Source organism: Leptosomus discolor, chromosome 9 (assembly GCF_034619465.1).
Source record: "Leptosomus discolor isolate bLepDis1 chromosome 9, bLepDis1.hap2, whole genome shotgun sequence".
Classification (NCBI taxonomy): Eukaryota; Metazoa; Chordata; class Aves; order Leptosomiformes; family Leptosomidae; genus Leptosomus; species Leptosomus discolor.
This window is the reverse complement of record NC_141399.1, coordinates 27,830,339-27,848,611: the sequence shown is the minus strand read 5'-3', so window position 1 is coordinate 27,848,611 and position 18,273 is coordinate 27,830,339. Positions and strand designations below refer to the sequence as shown.

The 18,273-nt window shown below is 53.8% G+C and overlaps 1 protein-coding gene across 8 annotated transcripts in view; it reads left to right on the top strand.

Annotated features, from left to right (window-relative positions):
- DLG3 (discs large MAGUK scaffold protein 3) overlaps positions 1 to 18,273 on the top strand; it is a 78,221-nt gene that overhangs the window by 33,312 nt on the left and 26,636 nt on the right. For 6 of the 8 annotated variants that reach the window (XM_086469917.1, XM_086469918.1, XM_086469916.1 and 3 more), the window contains 3 exons: positions 7,048 to 7,101; positions 14,626 to 14,676; positions 17,765 to 17,889. In XM_086469917.1, the coding sequence (XP_086326043.1) occupies positions 7,048 to 7,101; positions 14,626 to 14,676; positions 17,765 to 17,889 (230 nt within the window). The remainder of the gene's footprint in view (positions 1 to 7,047; positions 7,102 to 14,625; positions 14,677 to 17,764; positions 17,890 to 18,273) is intronic. The other 2 variants (XM_086469924.1, XM_086469923.1) reach the window with 1 other exon arrangement.

Below are 18,273 nucleotides of genomic sequence, written 5' to 3'. Positions count from 1 at the left end.
CAAGTTCAGAATACCTGAATTTTAAATGAAGTTCACAGTTTAGTTTACAGAAGCTCACTTGGATGGGGCTTGCTGCAGGACTGCTCAGAGGGTGTAATTATTTTGGGGGACACATGGTGCTTCAGAGCACCCTGGACCAGGCCCTAAATACCCTGTTGTCACCTTTGTATTAACTGAAATTTAGTTTGAGGCTCTGTTGATCTATCTTGGTTTGCTTTTGTCCCACAGAAACATGTTTCTTAACACTTTGTAATTAGGTGTGCACTGGAATTTACTGAAGAGAACAGGGTATTTGAATCCTAGGGACCAAAGAAATGAAGAAATCTTAACACCATTCCTTATTCACTTTTTTTCCCCATACATATGTATTTGTCTGAGAGGGGGATAAAAGCACATGAGTCTTTCAGCTGATAACAACTCTTCTTGTGACAAAAGGAATTGAGTCAATTTTATTTGGTACTGCCAGGTCAGAGGGAAGCTACCAGAGCCCAGCACCTCTGCAAATTGGGTCACTTATTTTAGTGGACTGAGCCTGGAACAGGATGTCTAACTTTCAAGTATGAACATGCTGCCCTTAATAGTTTCTAAATGGAAACTTAGACTTCACAGAGCTCCTGTTTGGGGAAGCTTGCTTTCTTCCCTGCTGAGTGAAGGCTTTTTCCAGTCCCTATTTAAGCTTACTCTTTTTTTTAAAGAAAAAAAAAAAAAAAAAGCAAGCACCAAAACAAAGATTAAACCCTCAGTAGCTGCTTGTATTCGCATTACACTTTTGGCATTTCAGTGGCTTTGCCAAAGATCCTCGTGACCGGGGACCTTTCAAGTCCCGCATTCCCCATTTCTGGATGGCCGGGGTGCTTTGAGCCAGTGCTGAGGTGCAACCATGGGGCAGGGGCTCTGCCACCGCAGCTCCAAAGCTTGCTCGTGCCACCAAAACAGCCCAGCTCTGATGTCTCACAGAGGCAGCCTGGAGAGGAGGGCTGCTCTCACCCACGGGCCACCACACTGGCTGGGAGCTGAACATGGGGCACGGGCAGCAGCCAACACAGGGGGTTCGGGCACCCGCAAGCTCCATAGTTGGCCCTGGCATCATTTTCTACATCGTTTATGCCATGTTTTGAGCTGTGCAGAAGGAGGATATGGGGCCAGGCTCATCCTGTCACTCCCTTTTGTGCAGGCAGCCTGTCAGGTGGTGTGTGCCTCCCTCTTCCCAAATGGTGTCAGCCAACAGGTCGCTTTTGCAGCGGGTGAGAAAAAACGCAAAGAGAGTTGTTTTGTCCAGCCCAGTTAAAGGGAAGGAAGACTCATCTCTGGCCATGAAATTGTTCAGCCTCCAGAAGTTTGCAGCCTGATTTCTTTTGCTCCCTTTTCCTGTCCCAGCTCATGGGAGCCCTGAGGGATGCAGCTATCCCTCGGGGCTCTGCAGCCCTCTGATGCTCCCAAGCACCTTTGTCTATGGCCACTGTGTACAGCCCATGAAGGCAAAAAGGTGTGAGCACAGGGAGCTGTGAGAAGGGAACCAGCCTCTGGCAACAGTGTGGTACCTCTCCCCTTGAGAAGGGAAGGGATAGGAAGGCCAAAACCTGGGCCGTCTGGGAGCCAGGCTTTGGCCAGGAGGGGATGTGCCCTGCATCCTTTCTTAATGGGAGGTCTGTGACATGGCTTCCCTGGGCACAGCCCAGTGAAAGCTGAGGGGGTCTGTAGGTGTGCAGGCATCGGGGGGAACTTGGAGTAGCCTGGAGGAACAGTACCAGCACCTCTGCTCTACATGCCTGCCCTCCAGCAGGGGCAGAACTGGGGCTTGCCCCCTCCCTTTCCTCAGGCACAGGGAGCCTCAGGAGCAGGTTTCTGCCCTGCCTTGACCTCAGAAGTGCCCACAGGTTGTGATGGAGGATCCGTGTCAGGTACTTTGGGAGGTGATGTTTTTGGCAGCTATGTGTTGGGCTCTGGGTTGGTGCAGGATGCAGCCCCGGCATTGGGAAAACCAGCGTCTGTGTGAAGGGCAGGGAAGTCTGGCTCAAAGCAGATGAGCATGTCGGTACTTATAAGGATGAGTGGTGGTGAGCACGGGCTCACCGTGTGTGCTGAGCTGGCAGGACCTGGGCTCGCTCCTGTAAAATGAATTCATTAGCTTGGTGCAAACCCACTTCCCCCAGCAGTGGGAGCCTGTTCATGCCCAGGCATCCTGCAGCTGACCCTGCTGCCGCAGCAGCATCACACTGCTCCTCTGAGTCCCTGAGCTGGTACCTGTATGTTCACAGCTAGCACCTGGCACTGTGGGGTCCTGCCACAGAGCAGCTGCTTTCATAGCTGTAAATGCACAGCTTTCTCCATGGTTTAACACCCTTAAAAAAAAATAATAAAATCTAAGCAGAGGGAGCTGGGCTACAAGCAGCCCAGTGTGTCTGCCCTGTTTAGATGCTTCTGTTGGGCATCTTCCTGCTTGGCCTCTGACCCTGAGAGCTTTTAAAAGATGTAAAGACTGAATTTCATTTATCTCCAGAGCCGTTTCCTTTTGAGTGTTACTATTATACCTCAAATGGTATGAAGCAAAGGATAGTAAAAGACACTTTGACTTTTCAGTCTGATCCAGTCTGGGGAAGTTGCAGAGATAAAGGAGTTAAGTTAATACTTTCCTTCTCATGCACTAGCCCAGCATCACAAATAGTCACCCTCCTGCACATCCCTCAGTTCATGAGACATGGGGCACACTGGCCTCCTGAAGACATCAGCTCTGTGCATTAGGCCTGGTATTTTGGTATTTGTCAGCTCTGGAGGCTCCTGTTTGAGTCCTGCTGCTGGTTAAGATGGAAATGAGTTTATATGTGGGCACAATCCAGTTGCTGTTGGCCTGGGGCGTCTGCAGCACATTTATTTTGTCGAGGAGGTATGTAATTCCTGACCTCTGTAGGCTGGCCCCCATGCTGGCTTTGTGGAGGAGGTGAAGCTGTTGGCAAAGCTGCAGGATTTCATCTCTGGAGATCTTGAACTCCAGTTCAGAATCTCCCTGCTTGGTTCCCGTGTGCTAGCCCTGAGAGCAATCCTTGGGGAAATGCAACACGGCAAGGCTCAGCCCTTGGAAGCAAGCTAATTTGCATTTAATTGCAGCTTTTCTTTTGGTTGGACATTTTGGAAAATCATAATGGTTTTCAATTCCTACCTTTGCCCCAGCAGATGACAGCAATAGAAACACAGGTGAAGGGTGATACCTATAGATGTTTGGGGTTTGGCTGCTCCCAGGAGACCCCACTGGGCTGCTGAGGCCGGTCACCCATTGGAAATACAGCACTAATGGCAGGGTCCCTCACAGATGCCTGCCCAGAGGTGATATCTAAGGGTATTTCTGAAAGGCTGCATCCTGCGCCTGAGATGTGTTCAAGCACTGCTGGCTGTCTTGATGCTCGCTGCACATGCTGCAGTGGAATTGCTGCAGCCGAGGTGGCCTGCGGGCTGTCAGGGCAGAGACATTCCTCCTGCCCTGCATGCAGACCCACAGCGTTCTCCTGGCTTTAGCCATGGAGGCAACTGCACCAAGATGGGCTCTAGGCTCTCCTGCTCTAGGCCTCTGCAGGGAGCCAGCCCCTCTCTGGGGGCTGCATGAGGCAGCTTGCTGCTCCCTCCACTAGCACCTGGGCTGTGGCTACCACTGGGACCATTGTGTAGTGCTCAGCACTGGTGCCTTGACACAGGTGAATGTCAGGCTCTGCTTCTGTCAGCCCCGGTGAGACCAGAGAGCTCTTGAATCCTGACCTTCAAACCTCATCCCCTTTCACCGCTATTCCCTTTGACTTCTGTTGCTGCCCAGATTTTCCCAACAGCTGTCCTCTGCCTTGCTGGCTTTGGGCCTAGATCAATCTCTCTCCATCTGCAGTGATCCCTCTCACTCCTCAGGGTCCTCCTTGAGTCCCACCTTCCCCACAGCCTCCAGCCCCTGAGCCCAAGGATCTGTGCAACCCCATGCACCTCTGCCTGACGGAGAGAGTTCAGGGCACCTCCAGCTCCGTTGAGCTTTGGTGGTCCTGTTGCCTTGAGGTGAGCACTGTAGGGCTTGGACCTCTTCTCTTTTCATTTGTAAACCCCCCAAGCACAAACAGGGCTTGGTAAATAACAATAGTGTGATGCAGCGGTTAAGACGGAAGAGATCTGACAGCCCCCATTGAATGTGACCTGAATGCACAGCCCCATTCCCTCTCTGTGCTGCATGTAGCAACCCCTTGCTCCTTAGGGCACAAATTACTTACCGCTTCCTATGGAACTGGGGGCATGGTTAACTCACCAGCACGTTCCTACTGCCCAACAAAAAATTATTATGTTCTCTCTCCTTCCCTAGCTAGCAGAGGGCTTAGTCCATGTGCCTGCATGATGGAGGGAGACAGACGCTTTTCATTTTCAGGCCCTCTGCCTATTTCTGAGTCTTAGGTCTTGTCTGACTCTGCAGCAGAACAGGCAAGGTGCAAATGTTGGGATATTTGCAAGTGGAAGTCAGAGCTAATGTCCAAACACCTTTCTTGTAGTAGCTGGAATAGCTGGCCACAAGAGGTAAGCAGGGATTTCCTGGTCCGAATTCCTCCTGACCATGTGTGACTTTGTTTTAAGCAGCCACTCACATTCAGCCTCTCCTGGGTCTCATCTGGAGCCTGAGTGGGAAATTGTGCTCCTAGCAGTATTTTGAGATGTAAAAATCACTAGTGTGGAATGGCTGCGAAGGATGCTCAGTGCACAGTGAACAGGCTAGACAAAATATATCCTTAGGGCTCACCACTGTGTGAGCAAGGCAATGTGATGTGTGATTTGTGGGCTATTAGTAATCCAACAAAGAGACTGCAGTGGGGCTCAGTGGAGGACTCGGGCTGGACCTGCAAAAGCCTCTATAACATTATCATACAGAGCACTTCTCCCTGGGAGAGATCCAAAGCATCATTTGTGGAGTGGAATTTGTGTCATAAATCATGGGTCATGTGGTAGACTACATTCACTTAGGCTACCTCTTCTGCATCCTTCCTGGAAACTCATCTAACAAGAGCTGGCCTTTGGCACATCAAGGTTCAAACATCCATCGTTTGTTAATTGCTGGCAGTAGAAGCACTTCTTTTTTGCCTTGAAATGTGGAATCCCTTCCTAGAATTGCACTGGGGACTAATAAAAGCCAGTGCCAGGTTTAATATATGCTATCTCACAAATTATCTGGATTAAATACAAGGACTGTGTACTGCCAGAGGGGGGATATTCCCAGTTTAACATTGCTTCTGGGCCATGGAGATCCCAAGACATTGGATCTGAAAATTGTGATTCTGTTACGTGCGTGGGAGGGGTTTGGCAGGAGTGCTTGGAAGTGGTCATATTTGCCTGAGCTAGAGAATTAATTGCCATAAAAACTATGGTTTTGTAACCAATAGTTACAGCTGCAGGAAAGATCAGAAAGCATCTGAATAAATCAAATTAACTACCTGCTGCTCCATCTGTATAAGAGCAGAACCTTTCAGGGCAAGATTTAAACCACAATCCAGTTGATCCCTAACTCTCCCACCTACAAAATGAAGAGAGTGAAAAGTCATAGAATCATAGAATGGTTTGGGTTGGAAGGGACCTCAAAGATCATCTAGTTCCAGCCTCCCACCATGGGCAGGGACACCTTCCACTAGACCAGGTTGCTCAAAGCCCCATCCAACCTCCCACTTCCAGGGAGGGAGGGGGCATCCACAACTTTTCTGGGCAACCTGTTCCAGTGCCTCACCACCCTCACAGTAAAGAATTTCTTCCTAATATCTCATCTAAATCTCTCCTCTTTCAGTTTGAAACCATTACCCCTCGTCCTATCACTACACTCCCTGATAAAGAGTCCCTCCCCACCTTCCCTGCAGACCCCCTTTAAGTACTGTCAGGCTGATATAAGGTCTCCCCGGAGCCTTCTCTTCTCCAGGCTGAATAACCCCAACTCTCTCAGCCTGTCCTCACAGGGGAGCTGCTCCAGCCCCATGATCATCTTCGTGGCCCTCCTCTGGACCTGCTCCAACAGGTCCATGGCTGTCTTGTGCTGGGGGCCCCATCGCTGAACGCTGAACGCTGACCCCAGGTGAGGTCTCACGAGAGAGCAGAGTTGAGGGGCAGAATTTTTGCCGCTTCTCCCTCACGCTCCTGCTCCGAAACAGGCCCCTCCCCAGCTCCCTGGCCCCAGCAGCCGCGCCGGCAGAGGCTGCCCGCGAGGGAAGGGGCGGCGCTGCGGGCTCCGCGGGGCATTGCGCCTTCAGGAGGTTGCGGCGCTGGACAGCTCCGGCGCGGCGGGACCCTGCGGGCGGTGTTCGGGGGCCGCGGCCCTCCGGCCGCCGGCGCTGCACCTTCCCCCGTCCCTTCTCCCGGGACAGCCTCCCTCCCTTTAGGGCCTCGTCCCTGCCTTCTCCTGGCTGCGCTTACCACCCACGCGTGTGTCCCTCCTACGGCGCACAACGGGCAAAGGGCAGCCCAGGAGGAGGGGGACCCGAAGAGAAGTTTATAGGGGGAGCCCTGCAAAAGAGGGGGGATGCATGTGGTAGTGTGGGGGATGAGCCGAGGCTGCCGAGCAGAGGGTTTACCCCAGGGGCAATGAGGATGAGGGACCAAATGCTGCTGCCTCTCCCCAGGGCATGGTGGCCTCGTGCTTAGGAGGGACAGCAGCAGCTGCTGGAACTTGCATGAAAGCCTCAGGGCTCGTCTGCTGGCAATACATCCCTCCCCCAGGACTTCATTCCCTACTCCTCCTATTTTCTAATCCATCATTAATGTGGTTTCAAGTAAAATTTGGTGCTGGTGAGATTCTGGCCCGAGGCTGGGAGAGTTTCCAGTCTTTCCTGTCTTCTTCCCAGCAGCCAAGGCCATGGGGTGTTCAGGACACGAGGCCTGAGGAGGGGACCATGCTGTTGGGCACCTGGAGGAGGAACGAGAGCAGAGCCCTTCCTGAAATGCTCTCTTCTGCCTGGATGGTCTGTGATGGCATGAGCAGGGGAGAGGCAGTGCACTGTGAAGGGTTGGGTTCATCGCTCAGCTCTGTGACATCCCACTTTTGTCTCCTCACAGGCCAGCCCTGCTCCCATTATCGTGAACACAGACTCGCTGGAACAAGGGCTCTCTGTAAGTCTCCTGGTTTTGTTTTGCTTCCTTTGAACAAGCAGGCAACAGGAAAGGCTCCTCCAGCCCTAGGAAGCCCTGGCGAGGTGGCAGAGTATCCTGGTACCTGTGCCACATCCTCACAGCACATCCCACCCCCAAGCCTCACTGGGGCTGGGTGACACTGAGCAGAGCCAAGGCTAGCAGCAAGCGATGCTGGGGAGTCCAGCACAGGGAAGGTACAAGGCAGGAGGCACTCAGAGGGGCACACTGTGGGGGCATCAGAGGAGCAGGGGGATCTGGGCTGGCTGCATTCAGGGTTGCCCATGCAGACATTTCCTCAGCCTCCCATGCAGGTGGCTGCGAAGCTTTGCTGGGGCATCCCTTACCTTCCTGCACTGCCTCAGTGCTCTTTGGCAGCCCCAGCCCCTCAGGAGGGAGGCAGGGCTCTCTGGATGCTCACTGGCATCACACCCGCTGGTCCTCAGTGCAGCAGGACCCATCAGATGCTGCTCCTCTCCCAGTGAAGAAAGCCAGCAGCTGAGCAGTGCTTGGTGACTGTGAGTGTTTGCAGCCACAGTGCATTTGGCACTCTTGGCATAGTATAAAGATAATCTTCCTTAGTTTGTTGCAGAGAAGGTTTATGAGCTGCTGCATCCATTCCCAGAACATTTGTGAATCATTCCTGCTGGGCGGGAGCAGGGTGGTCAGCATGAATTTCTGCAGCAGTGCTCTGTGCTCATGAGGTGCTCCCCCTTTTTTCCCCCGAAAGGGACCTCAGCTGGCAGCTTGCCAGGACTGGATGCTTTGCATCTGGATTTCTTCTGATGCAGCAAATTTCAGCTGCCTTCCACATTAATGAAGTGGCACCAGGACTCAGAGCTGGGATTGCTTTGTCTTTGGAGTCACAGTGGAGGGCTGTGGGTGACTTCTGGTGGTTGGACCTTCCTTATAAAGAACTGCAGATCTCAGCCCTCAGCCTGTGTTTGGGTCAGTGTGCATCAGAGCTGTGCTGGGCTGGTTGGGCAGGGCTATGAAAAGGAAAGGAAGCTCAGCTGAGACCTCTGCAACCCTGACTGTATGGTTTAGTTATGCCTCGGGTGCTGAACTGAAGCCACCTGGCACTGGGGAGGAAGGCAATGGTGCCTCTTTCAGCATGGTGGTCCTGGGTCCAGCAGCCTTGTATGAAGATAGGAGAAGAGCTGCTGTCCCCAAAGGTTTCCCTTTCCAAATGCATGGCATGGAAGGGTGTTTGTGGGGTTGAAGGCTTCTCACAGTGTGCTGGGCACCCCGGCTGTAGGGCAGTGCCGTGTTGCAGCCTGCTCTCTGCACTTAGTTGCCTGGTGCCATTCTACAGGAAACTGGAAAAAAGCTGATGTCTCCTGGAGGGGAACGACACACTGCAAGGTTGGACTGGGGCAAGTGAGAGGTATGCTGTGGGCAGGTCAGGGAAGTATTCCTGGATGGAAAGTCTGCTTTCACATATGTTTTGTACCCTCCCTCCCTTGGAGGAACATTGCTTGCTTGCCATTGCAGCCACCAGCACCACATCCTTCTCCAGGCTCCAGATGTGCCTGTTCCTCCTCCCTGCCTGTGTGCCCAAGGGCAGTGAGAGATGAGCCCGAGGGCCAAGGACAGGCTCTGTCACTCCAGGAAGGCTCCCGAGCCCTGCAGAAACCAGCAGCAGGGAGCCCGCCTGTGGAGCCAGCCTCCTCCCACTGCAGTGCACTCCACTTTCCTGCCCTCCTGGGTATGTCCCCCTACTCCATCTCATTAACTCAATATCCCTCCCACCCCCTCTCCCACCACCTCATTAGCACCATATCCCCATCCACCCCTTCTCCATGCACCTTGGCCATGGCTCCTTCTTGCTGTGCTGGATAGGAGCTTCCTTTCTGCAGCCCCTTGGGTAGGTCTGGCCAGGTTTCGGGAGGTGCTCTGCACCCCTGGCAGGCACCAGCATCACCATGGGGATGGTAGTCACCTACCCCATCCATCCAACCCCAGCAGCACATGCTGGGGGAAGCTGCCCTGCTGTGGTCAAAAGGAAAGGGCAGGTTGTGGCTGTCATCTGCTGGGAGGAGTGAGGGCCAGCCCCGTGCCCATGCATGCGCCATCTGCAGGTTGCCCAGAGCAGGGGAGACATCTCATTTTGATTCCTGTCAACCTCCAGCCTGGAAACTCTTTTGCCTTCTATTTTATGTCATACCAGCACCAAAACAAGACCTGCTCCATCCTTTCCTCTTCTGGGGGTGCCAGGCTCCTCAGGCTTCAGGGAAGACACACCCCAAAACCTCCCATTCAGCAGTTTCCCAGGTCAGCAAAGGAGCCACACCAGGAGCTTGCTGCAGAAGAGCACACCAAAACAGCAAATCTGGAAGCATGTATTTTTTAGAAACTCAGAAGCTGAAGCCTGTTGGTACAGTATGTATTTGGAAGGGTTAAAGTCACATCTTCCAGTCTTTAATTGCTTAACTATTCTATGCTTTCCTTAATGATAAACAGATGGATGTTGTCTCGTTCCTTCCTGTTCTAGCTCCATTGATGGCATTGGATGAGCTGCTGGGCTGAATTCGGCCTCGGCTGTTTATTAAGAAGTCTGCTCCACGTTTCAATCTCTATGTCCACCCACCTCCATTCCCAAGAGCATGTGGCACCAGCAGCACCATAAGGTGCGGGCTGCAGCACCGGGTCTCACTCACCATCCAGGCTGGGGGTCAAGTCTGCTGCCTGTGCCTTGTGCAGAGCCCAGCACCCCCAGGGCGTAAAAATTCAAATAAATCCTTATAGAATTCCTGCTGTATTAAAAGCATCCCTTGAAGGGTACCTTGAAGGTGCAGCGGGGGGATCACCCATGCCAGCTCCAGGTCATTGCTCACAGTTTCACCCCTTGGTGTATTTTGCCCAGCAGGTCTGTAGTGGGGAGACGGACCATTGGAAGCACAGTTCCCATGGCGGGGTCTCTGCATTTCAGAGCTGCCTCTCTGAAGCTGAAACATGCTGGCCAGGGTGCATGGCAACCGCTGCCAGGCAGTCCCAAAGTGAGCAGGGAAGGTCACTCCAGAGCCCTTGAGGAGCTGTAGGTTTCATAGCCTGGGTCCTTGGAGTCCTCCTTTGGTGCTGCCACCTTCTCAGTCTCCAAAAGCCAGGTCTGAGGAAGCCAAGTGCCTCCCAGGCCTGATCCCGGCCAGCAAGCGCCATGGCAGCCCTGGGGTCTACCACTGGTGGGCACAGAGGCAACCTCCTTGTGCAGCACTGACTCTGCTGCCAGGGTCCCCAGCCATGCTTGCTGCAGGGCGGGGAGGAGGGGGGGAGGGGGCAGCAGAGATGGCCACCACGGTCCAGTGCCTTTGGCCAGGGCAAAACTTGCTTGTAAGACTGAAGAAAACCAGAAAAAAAAAAATCAAAACTAAACTGCCACCCTCATGCTTTGGTCCCAAGCACTGGCAGTGGCACACATCCCACTGCCAGTTCCCAGAGACAGTTTGGCTGTGGAGCCCTCCCAGCTGTGTACTCGGTCTGTCAGGCTTCAAACCCCTTCCCTGTGCCCGAGCTCAGCAAGCTCATCCCCATGGCCCTCTGGCAAAAGGCTGACCAGAAATACGGTGTTTATTTGCTTTCTGTGCAAGGCCAACACTGTGGGTAACACACGCAAGGGGGTTGAGGTCAGGGGTTAGCTGGAAGCAGGTTGTTAGATCTCAGTGCTGTGGCAGGACGTGTGGAGGTGAAGGGAGGGAGGCTCTTGACCTGCTTTCTCTGGGCTCCTTGCCCTGTGCAGGCAGGGACATCTTTCCCTCGCCGGCACTTCTGGTGCCTGTGCCAGCGGGGAGCTGCCTGTTGCACCCGCTGCCCCAGCATGGGGCTGCTCTCCTTTCCCCTTGCTGGAGCAGGTGTGGGGCATTGGAAAGTGCCCTCCACCCCCAGATCCAGCTGGCACCATCGAGGGCTGACCCTCCAGCCTTCAGACTCTCTTATGTCAGTACATGGCTGCTCCACCACCAGGTGCCTGTCCCCATCACATCCTAAACACAAGATATGGACTAGATCCTGCCCTCTGAAAATGGCTATGGGCAGTGTTAGCTTTCCTGCAGGTTATTTCCTCTTGCAGCCTTGTGGGCTATTTGGGTTGGGTTTGAGGAATCCCATCTTAGTCTTCTAAATTTGGCCTCCTTTTTTATTTAAAAAAAAAAAAAAAAACCACCAAACTCTCTAGCAAATTGCAAAGCACATTCCACGTGCGCTGGTGCTGTGTTGGCCGGCAGAGCCTGCAGACAGCTTGCAGTAGCTCTGGAAGGTGTGTGCTCTTCTGTTTATCAAATGAGTGTTAACTCTGCAGCCTTCTGTTGATGATTTAAATGTCATCATTGCTAACTATTTCCCTACTGCTCAAAACACGAAAGGGAAGCGAAGGCCAGCAAAGGAGGCCTCTTCCTGAGCCTTCAGGTGGGCTTGCTGCGTGGGAAGTGCTTGGAAAAAAATACCTTTACTCTTTTCTATGAGAAATCAGATGGTGCTTAGGATCAGGATACGCTTGGAACAGCTAATTAGCCCCCAACTCTCCCATCAGCTCTGCAGGCATTACATGGGGAGATGGGAGCAGGGTGGGGTGTGCTTTTCCTTTCTGGGGGTGATGGAGCCGGGCATCTCCTCGCTGAGCTCATAGTGCTGAGACAGTCCCAAATGAGAGCTGGGGAGCAGTGCAGGGCACCAGCAGAGGAAAGGGGGAGCAACTTGCAGCAGAGCCAGGTTGTGGCGGCTCTGGTGGGTGCCACGAGGAGGTTTTGCCGTCAGTGAGTGACTGGTATTCAGTTTTCCGACACTGAACGTTTGCGTTGTTGGCTTGTTCCCTTGGTTACATGGTATATATTCAGTTCTCCCTTTGGCTTCCTTATGCAATTAGCTGGTGTTCTGTTGGGTGGATTTTGGAAACATACTCAGAGCAAAAACTTCAGGGTCAGGCCTGGCTGACCCCAGCCAGAACAGGCTGCTCCTAGCACACACCACAGCCGGCAAGCACCGACACCGCTCGCTTTCAGGGAGTGATGCAAAACACTGCTCAGCATTGGCAGCCCCAAGATTCAGGGAGCAGAGATAACCCAAACTCACCTGCCTGGCAGTGGGGTTGCATGCCTGGGTGTCTCTGAGACCCAGGCACTTACCGGCAACAGCCGCTCGCTTGGCAGGGCTTGCACGCTGCTGGCTCTCTCCATGGCTCACAGATTGTCAAAGTTTTCTGCACATCTCCATCCTGTAGGTATGTATGTGCTGTTCTTCTGTGGCCGTGGGTGTGCATATGGCTGGCTGTGTGGCAACTGTGTTGAATGCCAAAGCAGAGAGGACAATGTGTGTAGTAGCAAAGGGTGCCAGGAATCCGAGTTGCTGGAAAGCTGGGGAGAGGCGACGCTGCACCCCACGCACTGGGCTAGCAACTGCGGAGATACGATAAGCCTGGAGGCTGCAGTGAGGGAGGCTGTGAGTGCGGCGCAGGCTAGCGAGCCGGCTCCACTCAGGATTAGTAGGTGCGAGGAGGGGAAGGCAACCCATGGCAGAGGGGGAGCCTGTGGCAAGGGAAGTGATGCCCCCCTGCCCGTGGGAGAACGGCCCAGGGTGGTGCTGTGGCAGGAGGTGGCACCAGCCATGCATCCCTGTCTCTCCAAGACTGTTGAGGATCCTGCTGTGGGTTAATCCCACCACTCCCAGTGCTTTTAAGTAGAGGGGTCCTGTTCAAGAGCTGACCAAAGCCTTTCCCAATGTGCCAGGAGGATCAGAGCATCCTAATATTGGAGCATCTGGATGTCCTGACCCTGAACCATGCCCTGAAATCTTCCTGTGGCTGAGAGGGACCAGGCATGGAGCACATCTGAGAGGAGGGACAGCCCTCTCAGCCCATGTTCTATGGAGTCCCCATCCCACCTCTCTGCTCTGGACTCTCTCCAGCCTCATCCTTCTTGAAGCGCAGTACTCCCAACAGGGTGTGGGATTGCTTTGTTCTCACCAGGGCTGAACCGGGTAGGGGATGAGGGTACGTGTATTGCAGGTGACACAGTCCCATCCCAGATCCTGGCATGCAGAACTGCTCTTCCACCTAAGCGCCTGATTATTCCCAGAATAGCTCCTGTTTCCTCTTCCTACCTACAAATAGGGCCTCACAGCTGCCTTGCTAAATTTCCTTGCATGGTGTCGGATGATGGCTTTAGCATAAAGGATGTTTACTGTCCCCTCTATCTAATGACCCAGCACTGTGGGATTTTGGAGGATAGCTGGGCTGTGCCTCTGCAAGGGCAGATAGCAGGGAGCTGGGCAAGCAGGGCATAAGTGGCATGCTGGCGCTGGATAAGGGGACCTGTGTCCAAACAAAGCCACAGCAACTCTGGTTTGGAATACAGAGCACATACAGAAAGTGACTCCATGCAATCTACAAGCCATCAATTGATGGTGGATGTAGAATCCACATGAGGATCCCCGCATGTTGTCCAGGGGCCGCAGGCAGAGGGAGGACTGTATGATGGGATAGGCGTTTTCCTGCTGAGCTCCGGGTCCTGCTGCCTCTGCTGTGCCATGCAGACCTGCCTGTGTCCCATCCTTTGTTTCCCAGAGTGACTCAAATTGTGAGGTTGAGTCCAGCCCCCCGCAAACTGTTGCTGCTGAGTGTAACAGCCCTGGATGTTCCAATAGCAAATTGCTTTGCAAATCTTGCTATATTTTAGGCCTCAGTGACTGTTTATGGCCTGATCCTGATGACCTGGAGTGAAACTGCTGCCTTATTTTCCTGTATATTGTTGCTTATGGGCAAAATTTAAGTTTTTGACCTTTACATTTACCATTTCTTATTTTAGAGCCTACAGTTGCATCGCTTTTGTTTCAAGCCATTACATTTCCCAGATCCCTGCTTTGCCACTCTGGGTGTGGGAGATTTTTAAATGTGGGGATCAGTATGGTGTACAGCACTGAGACAGGCTACACCTTTTTTTTTAGATAAGGGCATCACAATGTTTTCCCCTCTTACTGTGCCCCACACTCGCACCTCATTTCCTTTGCACACAACTAATTCAATAGAATAAATTATTCTGAATTCCTCGTTAACACAGTCATGCTACTGAAACACTTAAAAGATATAAGCTGCTAAAGGTGTTTATTAAGTTATTATGTACAGACATTAATTTTTTTTTTCCTTTAAATGGACTGACCCCTTTTCTTTTCTTCCTGCAGCAGTGAATTCCTGAGGTTAATTACATGCTGCATAACAAAGACATTATTTTTTTTTTGCCTTCAGTTGTGTTCCTCCTTTTCATGGCTGGAGAAATGAGCTGGGAGAATAAAGGCTTTACACTGAAGTGCATTAAAGTCAGTGGGCTTTGGCTCATGCCCAGAAAGAAAAGCAGTGCATGGCTTAATTCCAGGGCAGGCTTGAGTGATTGCATTTAAGGATTTTTCAGCGGTGATGGCGCAGCTTTTAGGTTAGATTCTCGATATTCAGCTATCAGAGGGGAAAAGCAAATCCCCCCAGGACTGGCACAGAGCCGTAACGTGCTGTCTCCCTCTCCCCAGGTGAATGGCAGCGATGGGATGTTCAAATATGAGGAGATTGTCTTGGAAAGGGTAAGTGCTCTTTACTCAGCCGCCGGCAGCCTTTTCTACCTCTTCCCACTCACCCTCCCACCAGTGCAGCCAGCACCCCCCGCATCCCCACGCCAGCTGATGGGGAGAGGTTGGTCTCTGCTCCCTGCTTTCTCCAGAGGCTTTTGGGGGTGTTGCACTTGCCTTCCCTGCATGACCCCCACGGCACAGGGAGAGATGGGCTTGCTGCTCCCACCCCCTCGCAGACCCCTCCAGAAGGGAGGGAGGATGGCTTCTCCCTCGCCTCCCTCATTCACACCCTCGCCCCCACAAACCCACCAGTGTGGAGCCGGGGGGGGGGCTCTTTGTCGCCGTCTTTGCCGGAAAAGGGAGGTGTAGGGAGCTCTGCTCATGCAGGCGTGTGGGCAGGTGCACCCCACAGCCGGTCACAGCGGACCAATGCCTCCCTGCCACTAGGCTCCCCATTGCTTCGGTGTACACAGCCCAGGGATGCTAAGCAGCAAGAACAGGTTTTCTAGTAAACCAGGCCACAACAGGGGGAGTTTCTGCTCAAGCCTTTTACTGTCTGTTGGCAACACAGGGCTGATGGCATGCACCATGCTGGCTGTGGCTAAAATTAGCTCCCCCTGCAGATGGGGCTTATCCAGTGGTGAGCTAGCACCATGCAGGGCAGGGAGGGCGTTCCCCTGGCACCCAGGGAGTGGCAAGGATGGAGAGGGAGTAGGAAAATCTGGCCCAAAGTTTGGTCTGAGAGGTGGGCACAGCCCTGCCGAGTGACAATGGCCAGGGCAGGTGACTGCCCACAGTGCTCCACAGCACACCTTGCCTCCTCCTCGCTGCCACACTGGGTGGCTTGGTCTTGCCACGTGGCTGGCATCACAGAGGAAGACACATCGCTCGTTATTCTGTTCCTCTCTGCCCTTAGTCATCTCCCTCCTCCCCTTGACTCTACATCACGGAGGTGGGTGGACGGAAGGTTATCTGGGGCTGCCGCCTCACCCACCGCTTCCCCGGCATGCCTGACGAAACCAGCCCAGGGGATGCTTCCATTTTGGGCTGAGTGTTTCTCACTCTGGGCCTAATTTAGAGGCAAAAGCCTTGTTTTCAGGGATTCTTCAGAGCATCCTCTGTCCTCAGCCCACAGCGGGAGCAGAGGTAGAGTTGGTAGAGTCCACCAGCCCCATTTCAAAGCCCCAGACAGCTGTTCCCTCTCCAGCAGCAAGAAACCACGATGGAATTTCGGTGCTTAGTAGCCAGGGCCAGCATGGACCATACCCAGGTCCTTCCCCTTCACCTCGTCCCCAGTGGGATCCAACAGCCCTGTCTTACTGCAGGAGTAGCACCCTGGTGCCTGCAGGTGAGACTGCCCCCTTGCTGGGGTGTTTGGCTCCCAGGGATGACCTCAGTGTATCCCAAAATTGCTGGTCTGTCACTGTTACTAATCCTTGTCCTTGTTGTAGACAATAGCAAATGCAGCAGCATTTGGGGGGCAATAACTGAGGAAACACCGTCCACAGAGGGACATGGCTTTGGGTTTACCCGCCATGCATGTGTCCGCAGCAGGAGCTGCCCCTATGTCTATATCAACCCCAATGCCAGTTAAGAAATCCCTTGAACTTAATTTCAAAGTTTATCAAAATAAAAATAAACACCTCCTGGATCACTTCCAGGTTTTGTAGCTACCATCGGAGCACAGTTTTCCGTAGACAGGCACAACGAATGGCTGGAGACCATTTTGCACAGTCTCACCTGCCTTGCTGGGGCCAGGCTGAGTCTCTGGTGACAGTAAGTAGATTTTTTGAGCTGGGCATGGTGTAACCAGAACCCAGCTTAGAGGAAGGACAGCAGCCTCAGACCTTTCACCATTGAATGCCTCCTTGTCATGTGCTGGCTAAATCCCAGCCAGCAGGAGAGTATCTGGGAGTGTTGTGTAGTGAGAGGCATTGATGGCTCCTGCAAATGCCACATACTATGTCATGGGTGGCATAAAGGCAGAGTGGATACCTCTGCATTCCCCCAAGAACTGATGCTGGCCCTGAGTTGCTAGGGAGAAGCACAAGCCTCAGCCGGCTGCTGGTGCTAGATGATCCCAGGGAGCCTGAGCTCCGGTGTGGCCCTCCTAGCCACAGGTCCCCCAGAAGAACAGAGCTCCCCATTGCCCAACACTGAGCATTGGGCCCCTGAGCAGCTGGGAGAGTGCTTGGCCAGAGCCCATTTGTGTACTGGAGAGGTGGGCACAATAGGATGTGACTAAGTGTTAGCTCTTCTGCATGAGAAAACAAGGCGAGGAGCCATCTGATTTTCAAGGCAGAGCAGAAAAAGCAGGAATTGTCCACTTGCATCAAGCACAGAGCTGGAAGCAGCGCCTGTGAGTGTGTCACTAATGGGGATCTTGCAAGCGGGAGAGGCAGCACAGGACCACGGCTGCTTATCCTGGGATGCTGCTGGGATGGGGATGGAGATGTGGGACAGCCCCTGCATTACCCTCAGGCAGACTTCAGGAGGGTGAAGCTCAGTGATGTTCCAAGCATGTTCAGGGGGAACAGGTGGCAGAACTGGAGACCCCACTCCATCCTGACAGTCCCCTCCACCCAGTCGTGCAAATTTTGGCATCAGCACTGGTGGTCCCTGGGTTGGCTCCATGCCGGGGCTGCATCCCAGGGTGCAGAGGGGCAGGGGTGGGTTGCTGGTGACTGGCAGAAGCCCTGCTGCTCTGTGCAGGCTGCAGCATCAGTATCTCCTCCTGGGGAGCAGCCAGCAAGGGGAGGTTTTCTCCGCCAAGGACCACCCCCTATTCCCCCAGCTTGCCGCCTGCCTCAGAGTCTCTTGGCAGAAACGTGGCAGCGAGTGAGGTCCTTGGCGGCTCCCGCTCCCCTGCTCCATCTGTTCGGCGCTCCGCGCTGCTGCACTGAGTGCCTCCACCGATGAGCGCTGGCCTCCCCTCCGGCCGCGCATCCCTCTGCCCCCTGAGCCTGGCACCCTCGGGCACAACAGATGCTGTAAGGGCTCCCACACCCCAGGCAGCCGTCGTTGGGGAGGAACTGCTTCGGGAGAGCCAGCAACAAGCAGTTGCCCATGGGGGAAAGACGTGGTGTTTGATTTCCCGCAGGGTAACTCTGGCCTCGGCTTCAGCATAGCAGGAGGAATTGACAACCCCCATGTTCCAGATGACCCAGGTATCTTCATCACCAAAATCATCCCCGGGGGAGCAGCAGCCATGGACGGCCGTCTGGGGTGAGTACAGGGCCAGCAGAACACCCCCATTAGGGTGTCACCCGGGATCTCCCCAGAGACCCTCTAGGCAGCTCCTGCCCCCCTCCCCTGCCATGGTCCCTGGCCCCCCCCGGTCCCTTCCCCACAGCCAGGTCTCCTCAGCGCAGGGATGCGCCCCCCTGCCACCAGCCTTCTGTCTGCAGCCACCCCTCCTCCTCTCCCTGCACCAGGCTCCAGCTCCCATCCTTCCCCCTGCAGCCTGGGACAGGATCCAGCCTTTCCCCTCATCTCTCATCTCCACTGGAATCACACTATGGGGACCAGCCCTGCTCCCTCCCCCTTCAGGAGGGACCCCACTCTCACCCCAGCAGGGCAGGATCTGGCCAGCTTGAGCAACTCTCCTTC